This window comes from Pleurodeles waltl, chromosome 3_1, assembly GCF_031143425.1.
Source record: "Pleurodeles waltl isolate 20211129_DDA chromosome 3_1, aPleWal1.hap1.20221129, whole genome shotgun sequence".
NCBI classification, from domain to species: domain Eukaryota; kingdom Metazoa; phylum Chordata; class Amphibia; order Caudata; family Salamandridae; genus Pleurodeles; species Pleurodeles waltl.
The window spans coordinates 555,918,650-555,944,817 of NC_090440.1; the positions used below are offsets into that span (position 1 = coordinate 555,918,650).

Genomic DNA, 26,168 nt, shown 5'->3' on the forward strand with positions numbered 1-26,168 from the left:
CCTGGGCACAAGCAGGAGCCCCAAGAGGGTGATCCATGTGAACCGCCTTAACAGGGCTGATGTAAATCTGTTAATGGTAACAGATGAGGATCAGGAAGCTGAGAGTGAACCTCTCCCTGATCTTCTGTCATCAAACCCTAATGATGGCTCAGTAGATGGAGTGATCTATTCAGACACCCTCTCTGGCCAACAGCAATCTGACTGTAGGAAAGTCCTGCAGCAGTTTGCTGAGCTCTTTTCCCTAACCCCTGGTCAGACACACCTGTGTACCCATGATGTGGACACAGGAGACAGCATGCCTGTCAAAAACAAAATATTCAGACAGTCTGATCAAGTTAAGGAAAGCATCAAGGTGGAAGTCCACAAGATGCTGGAATTGGGAGTAATTGAGCACTCTGACAGCCCTTGGGATAGCCCAGTGGTCTTAAGTCCCCAAACCTCACACCAAATATGGAAAGAGAGAGATGAGGTTTTGTGTGGACTACAGAGGACTTAATTCTGTCACCAAGACAGACGCCCATCCCATTCCTAGAGCTGATGAGCTGATTGATAAATTAGGGGCTGCCAAATTCTTAAGTACCTTTGACTTAACAGCAGGGTACTGGCAAATCAAAATGGCCCCTGGAGCAAAAGAAAAGACAGCATTCTCCACACCTGATGGGCATTATCAGTTCACTGTTATGCCCTTTGGTTTAAAGAATCCCCCTGCCACCTTCCAAAGGTTGGTGAAACAAGTCCTTGCTGGCTTGGAGTCCTTCAGTGCAGCTTATCTTGACGATATTGCTGTCTTTAGCTCCAACTGGCAGGATCACCTGGTCCACCTGAAGAAGGTTTTGAAGGCTCTGCAATCTGCAGGCCTCTCTATCAAGGCATCCAAATGCCAGATAAGGCAGGGAACTGTGGTTTACTTGGGACACCTTGTAGGTGGAGGCAAAGTTCAGCCACTCCAGCCTAAGATCCAGACTATTCTGGACTGGGCAGCTCCAAAAACCCAGACTCAAGTCAGGGCATTCCTTGGCTTGACTGGGTACTATAGAAGGTTTGTGAAGGGATATGGATCCATTGTGACAGCCCTCACAGAACTCACCTCCAAGAAAATGCCCAAGAAAGTAAACTGGACTGTAGAATGCCAACAGGCCTTTGACACCCTGAAACAAGCAATGTGCACAGCACCAGTTCTAAAAGCTCCAGATTACTCCAAGCAGTTCATTGTGCAGACAGATGCCTCTGAACATGGGATAGGGGCAGTTTTGTCCCAAACAAATGATGATGGCCTTGACCAGCCTGTTGCTTTCATTAGCAGGAGGTTACTCCCCAGGGAGCAGCGTTGAAGTGCCATTGAGAGGGAGGCCTTTGCTGTGGTTTGGTCCCTGAAGAAGCTGAGACCATACCTCTTTGGTACTCACTTCCTAGTTCAGACTGACCACAGACCTCTCAGATGGCTGATGCAAATGAAAGGTGAAAATCCAAAACTGTTGAGGTGGTCCATCTCCCTACAGGGAATGGACTTTATAGTGGAACACAGACCTGGGACTGCCCATGCCAATGCAGATGGCCTTTCCAGGTTCTTCCACTTAGAAAATGAAGACTCTCTTGGGAAAGGTTAGTCTCATAGTATGCACAGAGTCCAAGGGTTCCCCTTAGAGGTAAGATAGTGGCAAAAAGAGATAATACTAATGCTCTATTTTGTGATAGTGTGGTCGAGCAGTAGGCTTATCAAAGGAGTAGTGTTAAGCATTTGTTGTACCTACACACAGGCAATAAATGAGGAACACACACTCAGAGACAAATCCAGCCAATAGGTTTTGTTATAGAAAAATATTTTTTCTTAGTTTATTTTAAGAACCACAGGTTCAAATTCTACATGTAATATCTCATTTGAAAGGTATTGCAGGTAAGTACTTTAGGAACTTTGAATAATTACAGTAGCATATATACTTTTCACATAAAACACAAATAGCTGTTTTAAAAGTGGACACAGTGCAATTTTCACAGTTCCTGGGGGAGGTAAAATATTGTTATTGTTAGCAGGTAAGTAAATCACTTACAGGTCACAGTTTTGGGTCCTAGGTAGCCCACCGTTGGGGGTTCAGAGCAACCCCAAAGTTACCACACCAGCAGCTCAGGGCCGGTCAGGTGCAGAGGTCAAAGAGGTGCCCAAAACACATAGGCTTCAATGGAGAGAAGGGGGTGCCCCGGTTCCAGTCTGCCAGCAGGTAAGTACCCGCGTCTTCGGAGGGCAGACCAGGGGGGTTTTGTAGGGCACCGGGGGACACACAAGTCAGCACAAAAAGTACACCCTCAGCAGCGCGGAGGCAGCCGGGTGCAGTGTGAAAACAAGCGTCGGGTTCTCTGTAGGTTTCAATGGGAGACCAAGGGGTCTCTTCAGCGGTGCAGGCAGGCAAGGGGGGGGCTCCTCGGGGTAGCCACCACCTGGGCAAGGGAGAGGGCCTCCTGGGGGTCACTCCTGCACAGAAGTTCCGTTCCTTCAGGTGCTGGGGGCTGCGGGTGCAGGGTCTTTTCCAGCCGTCAGGACTTTAGGTTCAGGCAGTCGCGGTCAGGGGGAGCCTCGGGATTCCCTCTGCAGGCGTCGCTGTGGGGGCTCAGGGGGGACAACTTTGGTTACTCACGGTCTCGGAGTCGCCGGAGGGTCCTCCCTGAGGTGTTGGTTCTCCACCAGTCGAGTCGGGGTCGCCGGGTGCAGTGTTGCAAGTCTCACGCTTCTTGCGGGGATTTTCAGGGGTCTTTAAATCTGCTCCTCTGTAACAAAGTTGCAGTTCTTTTGGAGCAGTGCCGCTGTCCTCGGGAGTTTCTTGTCTTTCTTGAAGCAGGGCAGTCCTCTGAGGATTCAGAGGTCGCCGGTCCTTGGGAAAGCGTCGCTGGAGCAGGTTTCTTTGGAAGGCAGGAGACAGGCCGGTAGGGCTGGGTCCAAAGCAGTTGGTGTCTTCGTTTCTTCCTCTGCAGGGGTCTTTCAGCTCAGCAGTCCTCTTCTTGTAAGTTGCAGGAATCTAAATCTTTAGGTTCAGGGAAGCCCTTAAATACTAAATTTAAGGGCGTGTTTAGGTCTGGGGGGTTAGTAGCCAATGGCTACTAGCCCTGAGGGTGGGTACACCCTCTTTGTGCCTCCTCCCAAGAGGAGGAGGTCACATCCCTAATCCTATTGGGGAATCCTCCATCTGCAAGATGGAGGATTTCTAAAAGTTAGAGTCACTTCAGCTCAGGACACCTTAGGGGCTGTCCTGACTGGCCAGTGACTCCTCCTTTTTATTCTCATTATTTCCTCCGGCCTTGCCGCCAAAAGTGGGGGCCGTGGCCGGAGGGGGCGGGCAACTCCACTAGCTGGAGTGTCCTGCGGTGCTGGAACAAAGGGGTGAGCCTTGGAGGCTCACCGCCAGGTGTTACAGCTCCTGCCTGGGGGAGGTGTTAGCATCTCCACCCAGTGCAGGCTTTGTTACTGGCCTCAGAGTGACAAAGGCACTCTCCCCATGGGGCCAGCAACATGTCTCTAGTGTGGCAGGCTGCTGGAACCAGTCAGCCTACACAGATAGTTGGATACAGTTTCAGGGGGCCCCTCTAAGGTGCCCTCTGGGGTGTGTTTCACAATAAAATGTACACTGGCATCAGTGGGCATTTATTGTGCTGAGAAGTTTGATACCAAACTTCCCAGTTTTACGTGTAGCCATTATGGTGCTGTGGAGTCCGTGTTTGACAGACTCCCAGACCATATATTCTTATGGCTACCCTGCACTTACAATGTCTAAGGTTTGGCTTAGACACTGTAGGGGCACAGTACTCATGCACTGATGCCCTCACCTATGGTATAGTGCACCCTGCCTTAGGGCTGTAAGGCCTACTAGAGGGGTGACTTATCTATACTGCATTGGCAGTGTGAGGTTGGCATGGCACCCTGAGGGGAGTGCCATGTCGACTTACTCGTTTTGTTCTCATCAGCACACACAAGCTGGCAAGCAGTGTGTCTGTGCTGAGTGAGGGGTCCCCAGGGTGGCATAAGATATGCTGCAGCCCTTAGAGACCTTCCCTGGCATCAGGGCCCTTGGTACCAGGGGTACCAGTTACAAGGGACTTACCTGGATGCCAGGGTGTGCCAATTGTGGAATCAAAAGTACAGGTTAGGGAAAGAACACTGGTGCTGGGGCCTGGTTAGCAGGCCTCCGCACACTTTCAATTCAAAACATAGCATCAGCAAAGGCAAAAAGTCAGGGGGTAACCATGCCAAGGAGGCATTTCCTTACATCTCCCAACCAAGTTCTCGGAATTATGGCTAGACAGGACTTAAATGCAAATAAGGACACTGGAAAACAAACTGCTCACTGATTCATCACCCATACATCAAGGCTCACAAAGATGCATGCACTACCAATGTTCTACTACACATAATGGATATTCAGGTTTACCACCCTAAATGTCTTTGATTTCTATGATATCACCTGTTCACGATACAGAATACCTCCCTAGTTGACATAACCTGGCACTGTTAAATTGCCTCATGAACAGGCTTCTGCTAAGTAGTCTCTTTTATGTGAATCCCCTACCAAATGTCCCAAGGGTTGTCAGGGTTTTTTGGATGGGGATGGCACAGTCAGGAAACGTACCAGCTTGAGTGTGCCAAGTCAATCTATACAAAACCATTGCATAATATTTTATCTGATGCTGTGACTGTATATATAGTAGCTTCTGCCCCAGTCTCCAGCCCATTCTAGACAACAGGAGAGGGTTAACACATCTTTGTTTCGGAGCTACCAGTTACATTAGCATTTTGAAGACCCAAAAAAACAGACTTACATTCTGCATTCCTGAGATGGTGAACAATGGGTGCGGTTTATCCTCCAGTGGCCAAGTGTGGGGGACGATACGGAGATTAAATTGTTCTGGGAGTGCAGAGTTGTTTGAACTCTCCAATTTAGAGAGCACCTGGAACCAGGTTTTGGCCAGAATGGATGGACTTGCATTCTACTTTCATCTTTAGACTGCGTCTGGAAGCTGGGTGACCAGAACAATTGCTCCTTCGACAGAGCTGTAGACTACCTGTGCCCTTCCCTTCCAAGAACGCTTAAAGCTGTCTGTATCCCATACAGAGCAACAAAACCACTGCCCAAGCCTCAACAGATCCACTTTGTCTAGACTCTTCTCACTCCACGGTCAAATGCATTACTGCTTCTTTGATGGACTATGAAAGAAATACGGATAGATGGCTTGAGTATTAACCTAGCCTAGGAAAGGGCATAATTGTGCAAAGTGTTGTCACAATATCCAGTGTGCAACAGATTTTATCAGTTGTGTTCAGTGTGGCTAGCGACTAACCCTTTAAGAGCTGCCCAATTCATTAGGTGCTCAGCCTGAAGAACAGTTTTACAACAAGAACATTTCTCATCGCAGACAAAAGCAGTGCTGTCTTCCCTCTATGCATGGGCAATTTGCTCAAACTTGTACAGAAAGAATCTTAACAAAAAGGTCTAGTTTAGACAGCTCTCAAATATTTTGTTATTCTTCTGATACCAGAAATTGCAGCGCAATCAGGTGTCAGCTGCCATATGAGTCAGATGGAAATCAAGAGACCCCATCAAAATCTACACATGAGGTCACAAGGTGTCCTAGCTGTAGTCTGGGAAGACCTTACAGTTTATGGCCTTGACCACCTGCACACGTGGAGGGAGGGGGTGAATATGTACAGAGCGACAGACCAATATGCCCCAGTCAGTGCTTAGAAGACTGAAAGAACAAGCGCACCTCCTACATTAGACACAGCACGATGAGGAAGACAATGGAACAGCCCCCGCGTCCCTATAAACAAGGCACCATAAAAAAAGAGGGCTCCACCTACATGGGAAAGGTCCTTGGTTTTGGAGGAGGGAGTGCTGCTAGAGGAGGCCACTGATGCAGGGCTGCTTGGAGGTGCATCCTTCAGTCCTCGTAGTTTATCCAGACCGTTTTCAGGAGGAGAGTGTGGAGGGCTGAGGCGAGGCGTGGCAGGATCCTGAGGAGATGAAGAAAAATGCTGAGTCTCCTAAACTGATTCACAGTTTAGATGACCGCTAAAGCCACCCAAAACCAGAGGTTGCAAGCCTGGACATTTTCCTGAAAAGTAAAGAATACTAACAAGGGCAATCATCAGAAACAAAGCAATCATCCATACAAAGCAGGGCACACAAACAAGATTGAACCATCACCTACGAAGAAATGATCCTGTGCCGACCACCCACCACCCCTGCCAAAAAAGCATCTGAAAAACCTGGTTTATCCTCAGTCAACTTAAAACCAGTGGCCTCTGTACCAATTCTTGAGTGTTTGAAATGTACTGACAACCAAACGGAAACCAGTTGTTGCGAAGTAACCAGAGTATGCGTTCTACAGTGCAATACTTGCGGTCTTTGGTGCGTTTGTGTGTGATGTATACATTTAGTGGCAGCCCAGTGGATAAAGATACCTCCCTACTCAAACTCTGCCTCCCTACCAGTTATAATACACAAGTCTACTAGCAGTGGGGACTTTCCAGTCTTCCTTTTTTATACTACTACTAGTCATTCCCAGATTGTCATGTTTCCAACCAAGATCTATGCACCGCTCAGACTAGGCAGTCCTTGCTGGCGCCCCATAACCCTTCCACATCTGGAAAAGAGATTATGAAGCCAACGGGATGCTGTGCAACTGTGCTATTTCGATATTCCTTTGCATCTACCAGATGCATCCATCCTTTTTTGGTTTACATTTTAACAGCAAACCTGATGAATCCATTTGATCTTGGCAGCCTTCGAGCGTAGATTCACCCCTTGTGTAAACTCGGGGGTACACCTCTGCAAAGCACAAGTGAGCAGATCCCCATAAAATAACCAGGTCCTTGTACTAGGTATCCAAAGAGCAGCGATGCCCTTGGTCCATAAACAAACTGCCTGCTTAGATTTCACCGTTAGAGCAGCAAACAAGACACATGCAACATTGATATTACTTGGTGTTGTTCTAGAGCAACTTTCACTTTAAAGTGCCATCAGGGCTAATGTGGCAACAAAGCAGGGGTTGTACTATTCTATCTAATCCACCTAGGAGCCCTCTCTGAAGAACCAGACTGGGGCATCTATGTGGAAGTCCTACTTTTGTGTTACTGGCCTGTCGCAACCAAACTGTCTGACTGCAGGTCAAGCCAAACCAAGCAGCATCTTTAAACGTGATGAGCACTCTTAAAACTCCTTGAGGGTTAAATGGAATGAGAAGTGCCATTGTACTTCGATAAAGTGCTATGGTGAATTTGCCTAAGCCTGGAATAATGCAACATCGAAGGCTGCCAAGTTATACCACAAAGTGTTGAGCTAAGACATTTTGAATCCCTTAACGAAAGGGTATATTGTAACTTCTTGTGGAAGCAGCAAGTAACCTTTAGCATTCTTACAGCGAGCGGCATTAGGATCACAGGCCCCTTCTTGAAGAATATTAAAAATATATATATATATATATATATATATATTAACAGGAGCAATTACCCCGCCACTCCCAATAGAAACCACAAGCAAATATATCCGCAGATCACCACCACAACTACGATGCCCAACCATGCAAGTAATCCACCTGCTTCAAGCTAAGCATTTGGTCTGCTGGAGGTCCTTTGGTCACACTCAAATGTCTACAGTATTAAAAAAAGTATGCTTCATGCTAGGGATACTTTGTATATTTATCCCCGGTTATGTCTTAAAGACCAGCCATCATCACTGATCGTTTATAAGAAAAGGGGCTAAAGGGGAAATTGTGACCTTCTGTGGGCTTTACCAAAACTGATTAACATACTGCACATTTCTTCTCATTGGGTGGCATTGTCATTCTAGTTTGCTTATGTGTTCAATAGCTAGCTGCACCTTCTTTTGTTTCTCCCTCTCTTGGAGCACAGTATCTTTACAGTCCTTGTGACTGGCTGACCTGTGTCCTACCACTGCTCACTTTTAGGAACTACTTTTTTCTTTTTGGTTAAACACTCCATAAGAGTGCATGCGTTTTCCAGTGCTCTGTGTGCTTCACCCTCTGTCAAATATGTGCAAACCCCTGTGTTGCTCTTTATCTCATGTGCGCTTCTCCCATGCCGTACTATGCTGCCCACAGGTTCCATCTTGCTCGCTCCCTCGTGTGCTGCTTTTTTGATCCTCTCCCCACATGGCTTCATTTTATGCCACTCCCAGTTGCTTTCACTTCTCCACTCAACCCCGCAATCCTGCACAGAGATACATGCAGGCACCTATGAAATTACATAGCATGTGATAACTTTTTGTTTTCTCTCTTTAATCATTGTCGATGTGCAACACCAAATTCTAAACAATTACATGAATTACTTGAGTAATTTAAATAGGGTGGTGGCCTAGTTAAAATTAGTGTTTCCACTAAACAGACCAAGAACTGCAATCCAAATTTCTGCAGCCAGCTACCACAATGTTCCCAGCAAGCTGCATCCCCAACCGTGCCTAACAGCCATGGAAGGGAAAAACTGGAACATCTCAGAAACTCCTTTCCTAAATCTGCAAATCCCCCAAAAATCCCAGAACATTGTTCTGAAAACAATGTTGCTAATCCGTAAATAGACTATCCCTAAACACCAATATAGCTCTCAAGAAATCTTCTAACCCCTCTGTAGTGTAGCGCCTCCCCCCATGGGTACCGGTCAATGACGATGCCACACACACAGCTAAATATTACGTCTTTATTAGTTTGTGTGTATCTGCGAACTTAACATTCTAAACCAAGCTTTTACTGCTTCCACTGTAACACCTATGTCCTACTTCTATGGAATCTGTTCAGAGCCAAAAGTGTTTCATCATAAAACTTGCAAGACACTATACCCCCCCTTGAAAAATTACATATACAAATATATAACATTACACACACACAAACACACACACACACACACACACACACACACACACACACACACACACACATCTCTTCAATCAACCTTCTTGGCGCTTTGATCAGTTGACTAGATCTGGTTACTGTAAGCTCTCATCTTTAGTGTCAGAGAATTTTGAAGATGGTGAAAAGGTACCAGCAGTCACCGGGCTTGCTGGTTCATTCTTTCCTTCATCATCTCAATTTGAAGACAGATGAATAAAAGGCCTAAAGTGAGAAGAGTTTCTGGTAACAGGCTTCCAGGTCTTGTCAATCACCATGTGTCCCCTGGTAGACACCATGTGGAAAGGTTCAGCGTCATATGGAGCATCAGACTTCCTTTTTCGCATCTGTTGAGCGATCACACCTCCTCTATTAAAAGTGATTTTCTTTGCATGTCACCTCTTGTCCGTATAGGTTTTAATTTTCAGCTTGTTAACCAAGTCCCTTGTACGAATCGTGTTATCACTTCTTTCTCTCTTGTTCGTCCATTGAGGTATCATAGTTGTCATTGCGCTCCCAAATATCAAAGTTGAATGACTTTTGCCAGTGGTCGAGTGAGGTGGTGAATGATAAGCTCGTAGGGTAGAATTTAATGCAGTTTTCAAACTCAACCTCAAGAGCTGCACGCTGTACTGCTTTCTTTAGAGTACTCATAAAACACTCAACGAGTCTGTTAGCCTGAGACCACAAGGGTATACTCTTTTGATGCTTTATATTCAGGTGCTTCAGGAAGTCACTGAATTCTCGACTGCTAAAAGGTGGGCCATTACCAGACTTTAAAATGGCTGGAATGCCCCCTGTTGCAAAGAAACCAACTAGTTTCTCAAGGACTCCTTTATGAGTTGAGGATGAAAGATTTTCGACTAATGGAGAACGTGAGCATTCATCCACAATCACCATTAGGTGATATCAGTTGTTGAGTGGACAGTTAAGGTCAATGGCTATTTTCTCCCATGCATGCTTAGGGAGTTCTGAAATGTCATAGTATTTGGATTAACATTTGTAGAAAGGCAGCTGCATAGATGACAGGCCTGGAGTTCTTTTTCAACCCTCTCATCTAAATATGGAAACCAAACTCTGTCTCAGAGAGCTCTTTTTGTGGCAATGATACCACAATGTCCTTAGTGAGCCACTCTATTTTCTTCCATAGGAATCTCTCTGGAATCAGGATTCTCGACCCTCACAGTATAAATCCCTCCTGAGTTAGACAGTTCATCTTTGACATTTCTGTATTTTTGATAAATCACCATTACTGTTGAGAGGTCAAGTGTATTGGTTCCACGACTGATGTGTAATTATGTCTTAATGTCAGCATGCAGCTATCATGGCTTTTGGCAGTAGAAATATGGGCTAACGAGATAGCAGATGGTGTATTTGATTTTAGAATTAAATTAATGTAGGTTTCAGTCACCTTAGATGGAGTACCTTCTTGTATGGGCACTGAGGAAAAGTAGTCAGCAGGGTTTTGATCCTTCCCTGGAAGATGCACAATGGTACAATTGTACTCGTGTAATCTTAGTTCCCATTGTTCAATGCAAGGAGGCATCTTGGCTTTGGGATTGCCAAAGATAGTCAGTAAAGATTGATAAACAGTTACCAGCATAAAAGTCTTTCCGTAAGCAATACATAGAAATGTTCACAAGCCCATATTGCAATTTAACTTTTTTTCCCGAGGCTACGAGTAAGCATGTTCTGTTTGGGACAAACTTCTACTAGCATATGTCAAAATATGCCTTCCAGCATTTGGGTGTCCACTGTGCTGTGCAAGGATTGGACCTAAGCCAGCTGGGCTAGCGCCAACATCAACCTCTGTAGGAAACATCAGCTTGGAGTATGCCATTTCAGCAGCATTTTTAATGTTTCAAGAGTTTGATTCTCTTGAAACTTCCCTCACGTTCTTGTGACCATTGAAATGAAACATTTCTTAGTCAACTCTCAAAATGGAGCAGTTACAGTGGCAAAGTCTTGTATGTGTACTGAAGAGTAAGCATCATTTGACAGAGCTTGTACTTTCGCAGGATCGGGACAAAGAATTTTAACTTTGTCTTGTGGAACTTACACTTGTTTGCATTCAAAGCCAAACCTGCATCGTGCTTCTGTGTAGCTCCGAAAACGAATGTGTCATTGCTATATTCAAACGCATTCACAACAGTATCGATGATACGTTGAATGACATCTTGGAAAAGTTCTGCAGCAAAACTAAGTCTCTTGTATCGAAACAGACCAACATGCGTAGCAAAGGTTGTAATGTACCTGCAATTTTCTTCAAGTTTCAGCTGATAACCTTTATTTAAGTCAAGGTGAAAGAAGATCTTTGCGGACATAACACAATTAAATGGTGCAATGTGTGGACCTGGACGTCGTCTTTGTTCAATTGCCTTGTTTGCTTGATGTATGCCAACGCATATGCGCCCAGCTCCTTCACTGTCCTTTTTGGGCACTACCACTATGAAACAAACTCATGGCGTTGGACCAGTAGACTGCTCAATAATGTCATGCTTAGAGTAACGATTCAAGTTCTTTTTTAACAGCTTCTTGTAAATGACTCCTTGCAACATGATGGACATCCTAATTAATATGCTGCTTTATTTTCATAGTCTTAAGCTTTCTTAAACCGTGAAACAACTAAGGGATTTGACTTAGTATTTTGTGATGAATATTCATGTTGTAATTCACAGAGATCAGCTCCATATCAGCAGCTTGAAGCACATGTATGGGTGCTTGCACCTTCATTTTCCTGCGTTTCATTGTTGCTACAAATAAACCTTTACTTTTTAGGGGCATCGATGCAGCCCATGCCTACACTTTGGTGTAGGCTGCGGTACTGGAGATACTTCATTGTATTTCTTTTCAGGCGTTGTTTATCGATGCACCACTGTCGATAATGAAAGGTATCGAACAACCACTAATTTTCAATGTAATCTTTGGACAGTGTTTGTAAGATTTCGGTGCTTTGGCATGTCGACTTTGGTTGACATTTTTCTTCACATGCGCCCACTCCAATATGCATACGTTTCCCTGAGGTGAACATCTACATGGCACAACCATCTTCCTCACTTTCACCTGATACCGAGGTAAAAGAACTGCTTGATGATGGTTTAGAGGACGATTGAGTTGCCTCAACTGATGTCGCCGCTTTGCCTTGGGGGCGTGCATCGAGAGTTGCTTCTGAAACATTCTGGCTGCCAGTTTGTCTTTGCACTCTGACACGCTTACTTTTATCTTCACTTTACAGTCACAAAAAGGTTCTCCTTCCAACAGCCTTCAAATATTTGTCCAGTGGCGGGACATTTACCTTTGTGTGGCAATGAAAATTTACATGTAAAGTAGAACTTCTTTTTATGTGTAGACATCACTTTATGTTCTTCAATCTTTTGCTTAAGCTTACTTTTCACACTCATAACTGATTCACTCTGTGCACCTCTGGTCTTCATATCGGAAGCTCGTCTTTCAACACGCTCTTCAGCTCTGGCAGCCATTAACACTCTCCCCAGAGTAAGAGTTTCTCTCAGCATTTGTCATCTGAATGAATCTGACAAGCATCCAACAATTACTCTTAGATGCATAGCTTTTTCACCATTAAACACATTGAAAATACATTGTTTGATAAGTGTATTGAGTCTTGACTGAAAAAGTATCTTTCGTAATCAACGTTTGGTACTAGATTGAATTTGAGAGTCAATGCTTCTTTAATCTAATGGTATGTGACTTTGTCAATTCTCAGCACTTTCTTTATGGATTTTTTCACACCAGCAAGGTTTTTGAAATACTTGATTATCTTTCCGTTATCAGTCTCTTTAAGTGCATCACAACACATCACACCCTCAATGCCCCACTGATCCCTTCCTCCCAACAAGATCACTGAAACCACCATGCATCAAACGACCAAGAACAGCCATTTCCAGAAAGTACTACCCTCTAAAACCATCACCTCATGGGACAACATAATGAGTGCTCAAGTTACTCCGAAAACAGCATCTCCAATCCCTTCTGAGATCAACATTTACCATAATTACTAGACCCAGCACCCCCCAAAACAAGTTTGAAAAACCTTCAAAACGAGCACCCGAAGACACGACACACCTTCAATACTAGCAACCTCAAACTAACCATCTGCAACTTTCCTCAAACTTGCTGTGCCTGTCCTCAGAACACATCCATTAAGACAAGCACACACAACTCAATCACTTTTAATTACCCCTCCAAGCGAGCACCCATCATATCACAGAAACAGAGCACATGCCCTCCAAAAGTTGGACCAAGAAACAGTAGTCACCTATATCAAAATCAATGCCTGTCATGGCAACAAGACAGATGCAACTTCTAGATGGTGTACAAAACGGGCACCCCTACAACCTGGCAAGGAAACTGTTGCCCCTACAAAGGCGGACAACCAGACTCCTCAGGCACAACCAGCACTCTTCAACTCAAGTGAGTTCAGTTTCTGGCTACTTCCTCAAAAATAACTTGTCATTGCCCCCTCTCGCAAAACTGCACCTGCCAAGTTAGATGGAAAAGGCATCCAATAACAAAAAAATAAGCACCTGCTTCAGAATAATTCAAGACAATCGAAGCATAATCCAACATAGACAAAACAAACACTTCAGAGTGAAAAAAGATCAGCTAATGCCAATTTCCTCAAAAAAAAGTCCCAGCTAACACCTACTTGACTACCAAAATGTGCTGCGATGCCATAGTACTATAACACTGTGCCTTATGCAAATGTTAATTAACGGTTACAACAACAATACGAGCACCCTTCCCAGACATATTAAACCAGCATCGTTCAACTCCCACAAAACAGACATCTACTTTAGATTATTAGAAACAGACAAATGACAGACTCTCCAGGTCAGACAAGAAGGAGGCACGAGGCACAAAGAAAATATGGATACCAGAGAAGGTTTGTGATTGCACAATGGACATGGGAAATAACAGGGTCAGGCAGCCCAGTTGATCTAAATGCCTCAGGTAACCAAGTATGAGCTTACCTCATTGGACACATCCACCACCAGATCATCGCTCTTCTCTCCATCACTGTCCTAACAGAGAGAAGCAAACATAAGGAGAAGATATTGCAATAATCAAATAAGAAAAGAAAAAACACGGCTCATCTATCAACTCTTTCCCTTCTCATTGCACAATGCAGGGAGAGATGGGGTGAGGAACAGAGTAAAGGGAAGCAAAGGGACAAGTTGTCAAAAGTAGAAAGATGGAGCTAGAGAAACCTATAAAAGGGTTTTAAGAAGAGATTTCTGCACCCTCTCCCCAAGGGGGGATGGGGGTCTACCCATATAATTCACCTCTCTCCACCAAGTCCTAAGGCTCCAAACCAAAGGACAGCCATGACATTACTCCCACTTGCCTCTGTCTTAAACTAGACTAGATTTACACCTAAAAAACGAGCTACAAGAGATGAAGATTGCGTCCTGCCCCAACCACAAAAGTACTGATCAGGGAATTATTTTGCCCAAAAGGAGACAGACAAAAATTACTACTCCCCTTGCAAAAAAGGGCAGCCAAAAAGTTTCACCCTCACAACGAGGCAGTCAGATCTCCCACAGAGCTGGCATGAGACCCTCCCCTCCGCCCCCAAAAGCGAGCAGCCTGAATAATATTCCCCTCTACACCCAGTCAGTAGCAAGAGATTTTCAATTAACATTCACACAATTACAGATTCCCTTCTAAACCAACTAGAACGCCCAAAAGGGAAGGTTGACATGGGGCAAATGCAGCAAGTTCTTCAGACCCTCTTACATATCGGCTGAGATTGTCTTTATCGTCTGCCTTCCGTTTCTTGGTTTCCAGGCTGTAGTCTACCGAGCTTCGGTGTTTCTCACTCGCTCTCAGACTGTCGGACGGGGACACAGATTTATTCTTAAAAACGAAAGAAACAGAGTCAAATGATGAAATTCAAACACCCAAATGGTTGCACCCCCTCTTGATTGCAAGGCTAGGAAGAGAAGAAACAGCCAGACTACATGGAGGCGGCGGAAGGGGAACGCCCCCCGAATATGCATCACTGATTGGAGTAGTGTATCCTAATCTGAACAAGAGGCAGAAGTTAGATGAGGCGGCGGGGTGGGGTAAGTGGAGTCCTCACCACGTCACAATAAGCGAATGAGGGAGGAGGGAGACTATCTCTGCCTTGGCAGCACAGCAGACAAATTCATGGTGCTCATACAAACAATGTCAACAAGATGGACGGGGAATTATTAAAAACCTGCAAAATGGCTCCATGAGCATCTGAAGTCAACATCTAAGGTGAACTACAGGTCATAAATTTAATTAATTGTCTGGCGAACTCAGCCTTTTGTCATTCAAAGGGAAAAACGATGTGCCATCAAACAGGGTAATCATTACAGCGGTCATATCGACATAGTTGTAAGATCTAAACCAAAAATATCTTTGCCACAAGTGAACAGTGGAGGCACCTAGTTCACAAAGATGGGCGAGCTGTCATCTTGGCAACATGGCAGCTGGGACAGCACAGGTCACATGCAGTGAGACATTGACAAAACCAATAGTCCTCCCCTTTGAAACTTATTGGCTTTCCCAATAATTTTTAGCGATGCTGTGCAGTATTGACAAAACAAAAAAATAAAGTGACATTATGTGACGTATGCATAGGGTGTAGGCATCATGATACCCACTTAATTCTGTGGACATATGCATGTGTGATGATGTACCCAGGCATTACCATGTTTGCCCACACCTACTGAGTGACGCGTGCACCATTTTCTTTACCGTTTTAAGATGACAGATGCCACTTAAACAGTACATTTAAAAAAAATGTTTTCATTGCACTAAAGTGCATTTCTGTACGCACATTGGCCAGCGCAAAATGGGAGCTACTTGGCAAAAAAATATATATAAATTTTAAAAAAACAATACATTTTAAAATAACTGCAAGGGTGGGCAAGGAATGGGGAGAGATTGGAGGAGTGAGATAACAATTAATATAAAACCAGGTGGGGAAAGAAAGAATAAAGGAGGAGAAAATAAGCACGAGGGAGAGAGCAACCCAAAACATGGATGAAGGTTAATGGGAGAGGACCATGAGATTGCAACACTGAGTGCAGAAGACAGGTATTTGGCAGAGTGAAGCACACGAAGAATAGAGTTGAAAACCACATGCACTCATGGAGTGCCTAACAAGAGAGAAAAAAAAGTGGTTCCTTAAATGTGAGCAGTGGAAGCATACAAGTCTGCCAATGAAAAGAATGGTAAAGAAGTTATGCATTAGAGGAGTAGAGGAGGGTCAGATCGAAGAAGGGAAAGCCATGCAAAAGGATAAAAAGCAAGCAAATGAGTGACAATAAAGCCATCAAATGGTAAGCAATGGGCGGATTCTAGATCCACCAAGAATTTGTGTGGGCCACAAAAGGCTTTCACCTACTGTCAGTTGAGCGTTCTGCTTGACAAGACCTAAAATGTGGCCAAAAGCTAGCCATCCAAAGGAGGAGAATCCTGACAGACCCCAGAAATGAAGTAGGACCACATATCAGGGCACATTAAACCTGTACAACAACCGTGCACAAGAGCTTGGAGACATGAAGTAGGTTTTTCAATTGACTGCACTCAACAAAAGGCTGTTCATGTTTCAGTGCTGGAAGGCAACTGCCTACATTTTAGCTTCTCCCACACCATAAATTATCAAACACTCTTTGCAAAACCATCTTACAATCATTTTGAAGTCAGACACACTAGCTCAGTATTAATTTGCTAGAAAGTAAGCAGCCACACCAGACAATTCAGTGAAGCGTAGGAATCCATCATAGCATGCCTTTCCCTTAGTATGTATGTATGTATATATTGTTATTTATTTAGCGCAAACCTAGCTAGGAAGCAACAGAACACTATACGTTACATTGGAGGTTGGGAGACTATCAAAAGGATTGTGTACTTAAAGTGGGGATTATAGAAATGTATTGCCCAGAATCACAAGATATTGAGCCAAGTGCCAAGGCCACGGTTTAAACCTGGATCCCCAGGTCCCGACATCCCCTCCCCTCCCAAGACTGATTCACCTGGTCAAGCTGGGCCCACAGAAGAAAATGCATGATGTCTTCTACACCAACACCACCCCTTGGGAGAGCACCTACAGGTGGCACTGTGTCTGATAAAGTACATCCAGCGTTCCAGGTACCAAAGAGCAAACCAGGCTGCACTAACACTCTCCCACCAAAATATTAGCGATGGCACCTCAGGAAATATCCTCCGTCAAGCAAACCAGCCTCTTTGATTGCGTAGGTCTAATTCAACATGGGTCTGGAATGTAAAGTCTCACCAAACAGTGCAGAGAAAGGAAGGTTGAACATCCCATACAGACTTTGTTTCCCCGACTAGAAGTAGACCTATATTCCAGAAGTTATGGTGAATTGGGCACTTATGACCTGGGATGATATGTACAGGGTGGGGGTGATCAGGTTAGTTTTACTCCAGATATAAAGCCCACCTTGAAGGGGCTAAAAAGTTATATATTGAGAAGCCTGGTGGTGACAAATATCACTACTAAAATAGTAGATCACATTCCAGGGAGGATTAGGAAACAAAGGCTGGAAGCGCTAGAAATAGCATAGGTGACACAAACATCAGAGGCGCCAGCACTACGGCTACAGAACTAACAGGTGACTTTCAGCAGTGCCTTGAGACCCCACAGCCTATCCTTGCGCAAATGCATTTGACTGCACTGTTTGCAGCACACAAATAGTCCATATGGTGCTTGCAAACCTGCCACAACTTGCCTCCAACTCGCCACACACATGCATACGTGTGCACATACGTACAAGCGAACACACATTGCTGACACACAAGTCTACGGCTTGTGAATGGTGCTTAATCCCTTTTGATACACAAATCTGCAAGCACCACCCTGCAGCGCACATCAGTATACTAATATGGTGCTTATATCTCTGCACGTCTCTTTATGTTTCCTACCCACACCCTCAAAGGTTTGCATGGTATGTCACCCACACTTCTCAACCCAGTAGTACCCACGGACTCCTTACTCCTACAGGTCTGAATGCTGATTTTCCGTGTATAGAGTTGGCAACATCTGTTTCCTAGAGGCTTGCCAGGTGCCACATCCAGTTCCATTCCTATACCACCAAGGACCTTCCCAGACGTGTACTTGCATGCTTTATTCTGGGAGTCTCTGGCCCATTCTGATACACTCCATGAACGGACAGCTCTATCTCAGTGGTTCCATGGGACCCGTTCTCTTCTCTCAACGTCCTCTAATAACGGTATGTCAACCCACGCCCACAACGAATCGCTTCTGGTCAGATCCGCTCAAGACTCCGCTGTGGCTTGGCCTCATTTTCCATAGCCCAACCTCTGGCATTATCTTTTCACAGCATCACCGCAGCAGAGGCACCTCAGGGACATCACCCTCACATATTGTCCTCTTTCACCTTCACCCTTTCCTCAATTGTGACTCATCACGCTACCCTCCTGTGAAATGGCCACTCTTTGCCCTGGTCTTCACCTCGAATGCCCCATCCTTCGTCAGTCCACTTGGGGCACACTTCGCCTTCCAACAGCCGGCCCATCTCACAACTTCAATCTTATTCTTACTGTTCAACCCTCCTGTCAAGACCATGCTCAGAACCCCAGAATCTGCCCATCTGAGGACTCCCCTCACCTTCAGCGGCATAACCAGCAATGTCGCATCTGAGGAATTAACAGCTGCAAGGGGTCACAAGTAACTAGGGTCATCCAACCAGCACAGCACATGTAGACTTATCTAGCATTAAAATACAATTATTATTATATTTAAAAAAAAAAAAACAAAAAAAAAAAATTGATTCCTTTTGGTAAAACGTAACAATTTTTTTACAAAATACGATGAAGATGATAACTGAGAGCAGACCGGAGAAGCAATAATCTGGGAATTAAAATTTGCGCCATCTCCTCTAAGGAATTAACTTAGAAATGTCATCTATTGCAGACAACATAGGCCTCTGGCACTAACACAGTGCGAGAGAAGGTCACCCACGCAAACTGGAAAGTGAGGGGTAAAAAAGGTTCACCTACCTAGTCACCATATAAAACCATATAAGGCGAGTATTAGAAACGGTAGCTAACTCACGTAAACTCTATCACAAATCACACACTATTTACAGAGTAGTTCACAGATGTTAGTTCACAGATGTTAGAAGGGTTTCTTGTATACAGCGCGCTGATGATCTACAGAATCTTCTTCTGCCAGTGAAACTTTTTCAGCTCACTTTCAGTTTTCATGAAACGTCAATAAAAATGGCAGGCCAGTAATAAAATACTTTTGTCTAAATAAATATATTTTTTGTATAAAAAAAAAAAAAGTGTGCACATCAGGAATGTGATTCTGGTCAACTTTCTCACAGAACTATTGGAATCGTTAGTCAAATAAAACATTTATTTAGCTGGCTAAAGGAGAAGGCCTAGTCTAGCCCTGCATTCTTCATGCCCTCACCATAGGTAGGTCAGCCCTTTTGCAATCATGTCCTTTACAGGTCTTAAATTAATATGGCACCGGCCTTGCAATGCCCTACTTCTCATGACAGCACCCTCTGCCCAGTATGTCTTCCATCCCTCTTCTCCAAGAGCCCAATTCAGAGGCACCCTCAAATCTCTGCCTCTCACCTCCACACCTCAAAGCTTGGCTACATTCAATGTCGCCCTCTCACCACCGGTCTACACCTTTCATAACGCTCTTACAACTCAGCAACCACTATGTCAAACTACTGGAGGGGCCCCCATACATAGATCACAATTACAAGGCAAGCATTTTACACTGATCTACACTCGGGCTTCCAAGCACATAGGGGTCATCAGCATATTATGCAGTTGAGTACATGGTGAGATTATCTATACTCATTTAAAGACAGAATATTTTTATTCATTTTCATAATTAATATACCAGTGAGACAACTTTCACTTGTGAACACAATCAAAACCATTCCAGCAGCTACAACCTATTTAGGGGTGTAACTCAAGAAAGTGAAGGGTTGTAAGCCAATAATACTTCATTAGAATAGGATACGGTGGGAAAAGGAGGGGGAGCAACCACAAAAATCAAGTGGAAATGTCTGTGCAAAAGCAGAAAAGCACTACAGGCGCTCCCTACTCCAAGAAAACAAACAAAAACAGACGAGTTACAACTCACCAAAATGGAGTCCCGCTCTTTACAGAAGAAGGGCCACATCCGCACCAGCGTTCCATCCACAGTGAGGGAAAGAAGAGAGGAAGCAAGTGAGATAAACATTCAAACAGCAAACTAAAAGCAAGAAACGTCAGGCTCGGAAGCCAGTTCCCAGGGCTGCTCTCCTCCAGTGGGGATACAGGCTTGGAATCCCTGTGCCAATCCGCAGGAGACAGTCATGGTGGCCCTGTGGCAATCCCCCATGGAGGTAACATACTCCATCTCACAGTGCCCATTCCCCGAGTTGGGGTTCCAGGAAGCGACAATGCTTCATCTTTTATGCTAACTTCCTGTGGCCCTGTTTTCCCAAATCAGACAGTGGGAGCAGCAGGTGAATAAGCTCAGCACTCGTTCTGAGGATTGCGAATGTGGTATGACCTTCTGGGAAAGGCTTCCAAGCAAAGGATTTCAATACCACAGTAATACTCCATCAAATGGCCAAAGTGATGCACCTACAACTAGACAACCAGTGATTTGGCCTACTGCAGCAGAAGGGGTCTGCCATACGCAGTGTGATCTGTGCTCGCTTACCTCTCTGGTCCAGGCTGTGGTGATTCTTCTCATCTTTCACTGCCAGGTGGGCCTGGCTCCCGAGGGCCCCCAAAGCCAGCAGCCCTGCACTGCTGCCTGAGAGTGGAGGCTGGAGCCCCGAGGGGTGCGGTGGAAGCTGCACCGGGTGGCCATGGGCGGCATGGGAGAGGTGCTGGGCCTGCAGCTGCTGCTGCTGTAAGAAGAGAGCACAGCGACTGAGAAACACAGGGTGCAAGCATCTTGATGGACTAAATGGACCAGTGGATGTTTGTGCAGGGGGTGGGGGGCGACCAGGAGGAAAGCAGACACTTTTTGCATTCACATGGGAGATTTTAAAGTCCGAACACATTTTGTTCTGTTCAAACCTCGGATTATTACAAAATTAAGTTATTTGCACTGACATGCTTACATCCTGCAAGTAGAAAATAGCAAAAGCGCATTACACTAGCAAAAGGTGCAAAGGATGGTTTAGGTCATTACTATTCAAAGCCACATATACATTTGCATCAGAAATCTTCCAAAAACAAAATATGTCCATTTGTTTGATACTGGTTAGCAGGATGCAAATCAGTCGGAAGAGGAGCTAGGGGGACAGGGTGGTGGGAAAAGTGTGTTGCAGGAAGAATTCATGAAAATTGCATTTTCTATTAAAATGCAAATAAGGAAATTGTTATGAAGCAAGAAATTGAAAAACCATTGCCCATAGTCCATGGCCAGTGGGTAATGCGTTGAAACCCAATGCACATAAGCCATGGTCAACAGCCATGCTGCTAGCCGGTGGTTGGTTGTGCACGGCAAAAGTACATTCTCTGGGGACAAGACATGACCCAATGCCACATATATAATGAAATCTAAATCGTAAATAGCTCCCTACGCTAGAAAAACAGCTTAAAGGTCATCGTAAACTAAATACTAAAAAAAAAAAAAAAAAAAAAAAAAAGCCAGATTTTTCCCAGTTATGGCGAGTTAGATATGCAGCCTCACATGCTATCAAAGATCACATCACGTATGACTTCACCTGTAAGATTTCTCACAAGCAGCATTTTTTTTTCTCCAAATTGATTAGCTGTCATGGGAAGCAAAGCTTTTTTGTAATAAATATTTCCATTTATTTTCTTTAACGGTATCTATTTGTGAACGCTATTGCAGAAGTCTTTGTTAATATAATACACTAAGATGTACACCTGCTGACAGCAGTGCTGTGGCCTCACACCTGCAGGTTTTGTCTTATTTTTTTTAATTTTTTTAAATAGTGCAACTGATGACAACCTGTCCCCATACGAGAGATTATATATACATACACACATCTCTACAAATATATTTCTATACCTATATATGTACCATAAAAGCATTTATGGGGCCCATTAAAAATATTTCTGTAAATATTTGCAACTTAGCTTACTCCCAGACTTACTTCAGAATTTCCAGGAGTAAGTCACACCTTCTCATGGAAGAAAGTTTTGTGGATAGGGCACTGATTGCCGACAGTGGAAGAGCAGGCTTACATCTGAAATTTATGTGTGGAGATACCATTACTTGCTAATGAAAATGCAAAAGGTCTTTCTTCTCTATATAAACTATTAAAAAAACATTAAGTTACTAAATGTGACTGCATGCTTTAAATTTCCATGCAAATGCTTAGAAGGCATCTGAAGGGTAGAACTCAAAAGTTTCACAAATAAATGAACACCCCACAGACATCAACACAAAATTAAAAAAGAAACCTACACCACACTAGCACACAACGCAACAAAACACACCAACACAAAAGCAAAACACATCACAACAAACATATCTGCAACATAACACCACTCTACACCAAAAAACATCTATCCACCACTCACTGACATACATTGAGCGTGCCTATATTATTTAAACATCCATTGCAATTTATATATTGAAAGAGGGCAAACCACACGTCTATGGACCCCACGCGATGTCAAAGTGCCAGAGACTGTTCCATTACTTTTCTGGGTCAACAGACCTATACTGTGCTCTTCATATAAAGTCCACACTCCAAGCTGGATGGAGATGGACTCTTGGGCTGTTAAGAAAATATTTGTTTCATCTATGTTTAGCTAACATAGTATTGAGCGTGCAGCAGAGAACATGTTAAACATTCTCACTGAAGCTTTTAGGATTATGTTGAGTGCCATTGAAGAGATGAAGCATACAAGTGATGTACTGCAGGAACCGTTCAGATTTTAGGACTTTCAAAAGTAAAACAATTTAAAGCTAGGTAAGCTAGGGCATGGATACAAAAAGGCTGGGTTACTGGGCACTGGCATGGCAGTTAAGGACAATCACATGCCAGCACCCCTTTCGGACTTTTAGGAGCTTGGTCTTGCACACTGCATCCCAAGCAATGATCTTGCAGGGGCTAATAAGCGTGGGCATGTCTGAGAATAATCTAGACTATCCATCCAGTGCCAGGTTGTAGTAAGCACCTATAAAAATGTCAATAACTATCATAATAAAAATAATATATGAAGTAACATAGCTGGTGGAAAAAAAGACGGACAGGCATCGGGTATTTCCTATACAAATTCAAGCTGGATTGCAAAACCATCATCTTTTTCGGTGTGGCTTGGCAGCATAGCTGTCTACAAGATATACTGTTATCAACTATTTTAATTATACATAGAATGGGTTTTAGCTCAACTTTGAAGATTTAATCTTGCGACTCACTCTACTGGCTATTCACGCATCATCCCATCTTGCACGCAATGTTTCTGGTGGCATGTGTGAGGGACTATTTTACATCTGAAAAGTACACTCAAGCATTATTCTATTTGTGACATTCTGTTCTTTGTCACCAATATGCACTCTACACAAAGTGTACTTTTATGTTACTTTGTTCCCCGTTTGTAATGCAAAGCATCCACACAGCATTTGGGAATGTCAGTGTCTATTGGTGCAAGCATATTAAGGATAAACCTACTGGTTCAGCAATGCTTGACTTTTTATTTAAAAAATTGAGTGGTGTATGGGTACTTGCATGCTGAACGGTTCCTACTTAATTATCCCTGCAAACGCGAGGCCAACGGCTTGCACAATATTTATACAGTGAAATGTCAAACCACAAAATGGTGTTAGGCAAGACCGTTTGATTTCACTAACATTATGTTTATAACAGTTACTTATCGGGGCTTTCAGCCAGCGATATTCATCCACTGGGTGGTTATTGTGTTCTACACATTTTCCTTCCATTCATTACAGCTAGTGGCGAACTTTGATGTGAATTACGTCATTCTTCTGTTTCACAAGGAGCACAACCACACACTCAGTAATTTCCTTGAGTGCCAAGAACTACCATGGCAATGTGTGATTTTTGGGACCTTCACTTTTAGTTAATGTTTTCCTTTTAATTGATGAGGGCTCTGCAGCGTCCCAAACAAAGTTTTACAAAACCCTGAAAAAACAAGCACTGACAAAGCCAAATGTCTGCAGCAGACACCAGAGCAATTGGACTTGCCAAAGCTTGCTCTCCAATTGGAGCAACTGACGAACGATAGGGGAAGATTGTTTCATTTCAACTGCAAGTCTGAAGAACAGATCTAAATATTTTGATAATGGCCCATCGTAAGTTTGTCTCTGAGACCAGAGCTGTAGAGCAGCATTTCAGTCTCCAACTTGTAATTACAAAGAATGATTAAAACCTATAAGTAAGCATTACTTTGGTTTTCCTGGCCAACATACAGCCCCTGACTTCACACACTGAGATCATTAAACTTAATTTGGTAACTTCTATTTAGGATCCGCCAGAAAAAGTAAATGGAATGAGCAGACCAAACAATTTGTGTTCGGAAAGAGGATGACAGGGTTGTTTGCAAACAAGACTGTAATTAGAGAAGCGCCACTCAAGCTTACGCATACTGTCTGCACATCAATCCAGTAACTATTTGCTCTTCAAGCACACAACGCACTCATTATGCGTGGAAAGAAGTGATATTATATCAACTACTCCTGCTATCAGAGACGTATTGTAAAGACTTCATTCACTAATCAATGTGAATAGTACCAAAGGCAGAATGTAAGGAGAAGGGATTTCCCCCAGATCTACTGTCTGGCGAGACAGCATAGTTATCTGAAAGACCTATTGTTATTAATTATTATAAGATAGAAATAAGAGTTGGCTTTGGCTCAACCCAGATGAGTATTACTTTTTCACCTTATTTTACATGCTTCTTGGGGTATTACTCCATCTTCTAGAAAATGCTTCTAATGGAAATGCATAACGGACTATTTTACATCTAAAAAAGTATACTCAGTGCACACTTTTTGTCACATTGAAATCTTTATCTCCTATGTTTATGATTTTTTTTTGCTACATTCCCATGATTGGCAGAACTAATGGGGATGGCGTTAGTATGATAAATAGCATGTGTGCATGAAAGATAAGTAAAACAGCATTCTGAATGCATATGCTTACATTTGTTGGCTCAAAGCTAGACCCATTGGCTTTGCCAATGCTTATTAAAATAAAAACAAAACGTTACTGCTCGGCCTGGTGACCAAGCCCAAATCTTCAAAACCAATAGATTAATGATTCAACTAAAAGTTGCATTTCCCTTGTCACGTTTAGGCTTGATGATTGTGCCATAAAAACGATTTACAAGACATTGTATGGACCCAAAGGAAAGGGGCACTAACACATACTGGCATTTATAAAGTCATGCACTAAGCAACCCGTGAAAAAAGGAACTTGGTGACCGCTTTGTTTGGATCCAAGATTTGTCCATCACAAGGTTTCTACCATTTTGGATACAGGCAGCTATCAGTCTCTTCATGTATGTAGCAGCTGAAGAGTAGGGGTGGTGATTCTTTGGGACAACCTCATTGCTGTGGTGAAGAATGCGTAGGTTTTCAAAGTTAATTACTGGATCAAGAGTTACTGAAAATGAGATGCTGTCCAGTATCACATCCACCACTTTCACACACAAAAGCACACAATGGGCTATGGCTATGAGCCAAATCTGGATAAAACTGTACTTAATAAGTGCACACTGTCCAGACTTGCTCATTACCTTTCCGTTATCAGTATTCTTCTTGGAAAACAGATCGGTAACCTTTTGGTATGAGAGTGCGCTGTAAGTTTCAGCTGTCGTGCTGTCTGTAGGACGTTTCAAGAATAACCCACGAAAGCAATACAAAAATACCCAAAGTGTATAGTAAAACCTCTCTTAAATGGGAAACCACCACAACGGGTAGTATTTAAAGAACTTTTTTAAATTCGACAAACCAAACATTCTCAGGAGTCTTTCTTTTTCAGCCCCCGAGTAGAGAAATGCTCCTTCCCTTGGGAGGTGATCTGCTTGTGCACCACCGCTCATGCCCCTTCACTGCTGCAGAAGAACTTCCTCAGAAACAAGTTACACCTTGTAGCTGCTGCCCACTGCCCATAGGGCAGTATCAGAGATGCATCACATGATTAACCCTTAGGTTTCCGCCCCTTCCTCGTATTTGCAAAGTGAGCAGGTGGGATGCTGAATGGTATTACATACAAGATGGTGTTACTGCTCTGTGAAGAAAGTAGGGCTGAAGGGGGCCTCGGTTGCAGCAACCTTAA

The 26,168-nt window shown here is 43.7% G+C and overlaps 1 protein-coding gene across 7 annotated transcripts in view; it reads right to left on the bottom strand.

Moving 5' to 3' along the window:
- The window catches only part of TLE3 (TLE family member 3, transcriptional corepressor), a 103,353-nt gene that overhangs the window by 26,852 nt on the left and 50,333 nt on the right, over nt 1-26,168 (bottom strand). For 2 of the 7 annotated variants that reach the window (XM_069222943.1, XM_069222942.1), the window contains exons 7-11: nt 20,600-20,792; nt 20,033-20,049; nt 14,641-14,760; nt 13,875-13,925; nt 5,843-5,995 (exon numbers count right to left, since the gene is read on the bottom strand). In XM_069222943.1, coding sequence (XP_069079044.1) covers nt 5,843-5,995; nt 13,875-13,925; nt 14,641-14,760; nt 20,033-20,049; nt 20,600-20,792 — 534 coding nt within the window. Of the gene's footprint in view, nt 1-5,842; nt 5,996-13,874; nt 13,926-14,640; nt 14,761-20,032; nt 20,092-20,599; nt 20,793-26,168 lie in introns of all 7 variants that reach the window. The other 5 variants (XM_069222941.1, XM_069222939.1, XM_069222940.1 and 2 more) reach the window with 4 other exon arrangements.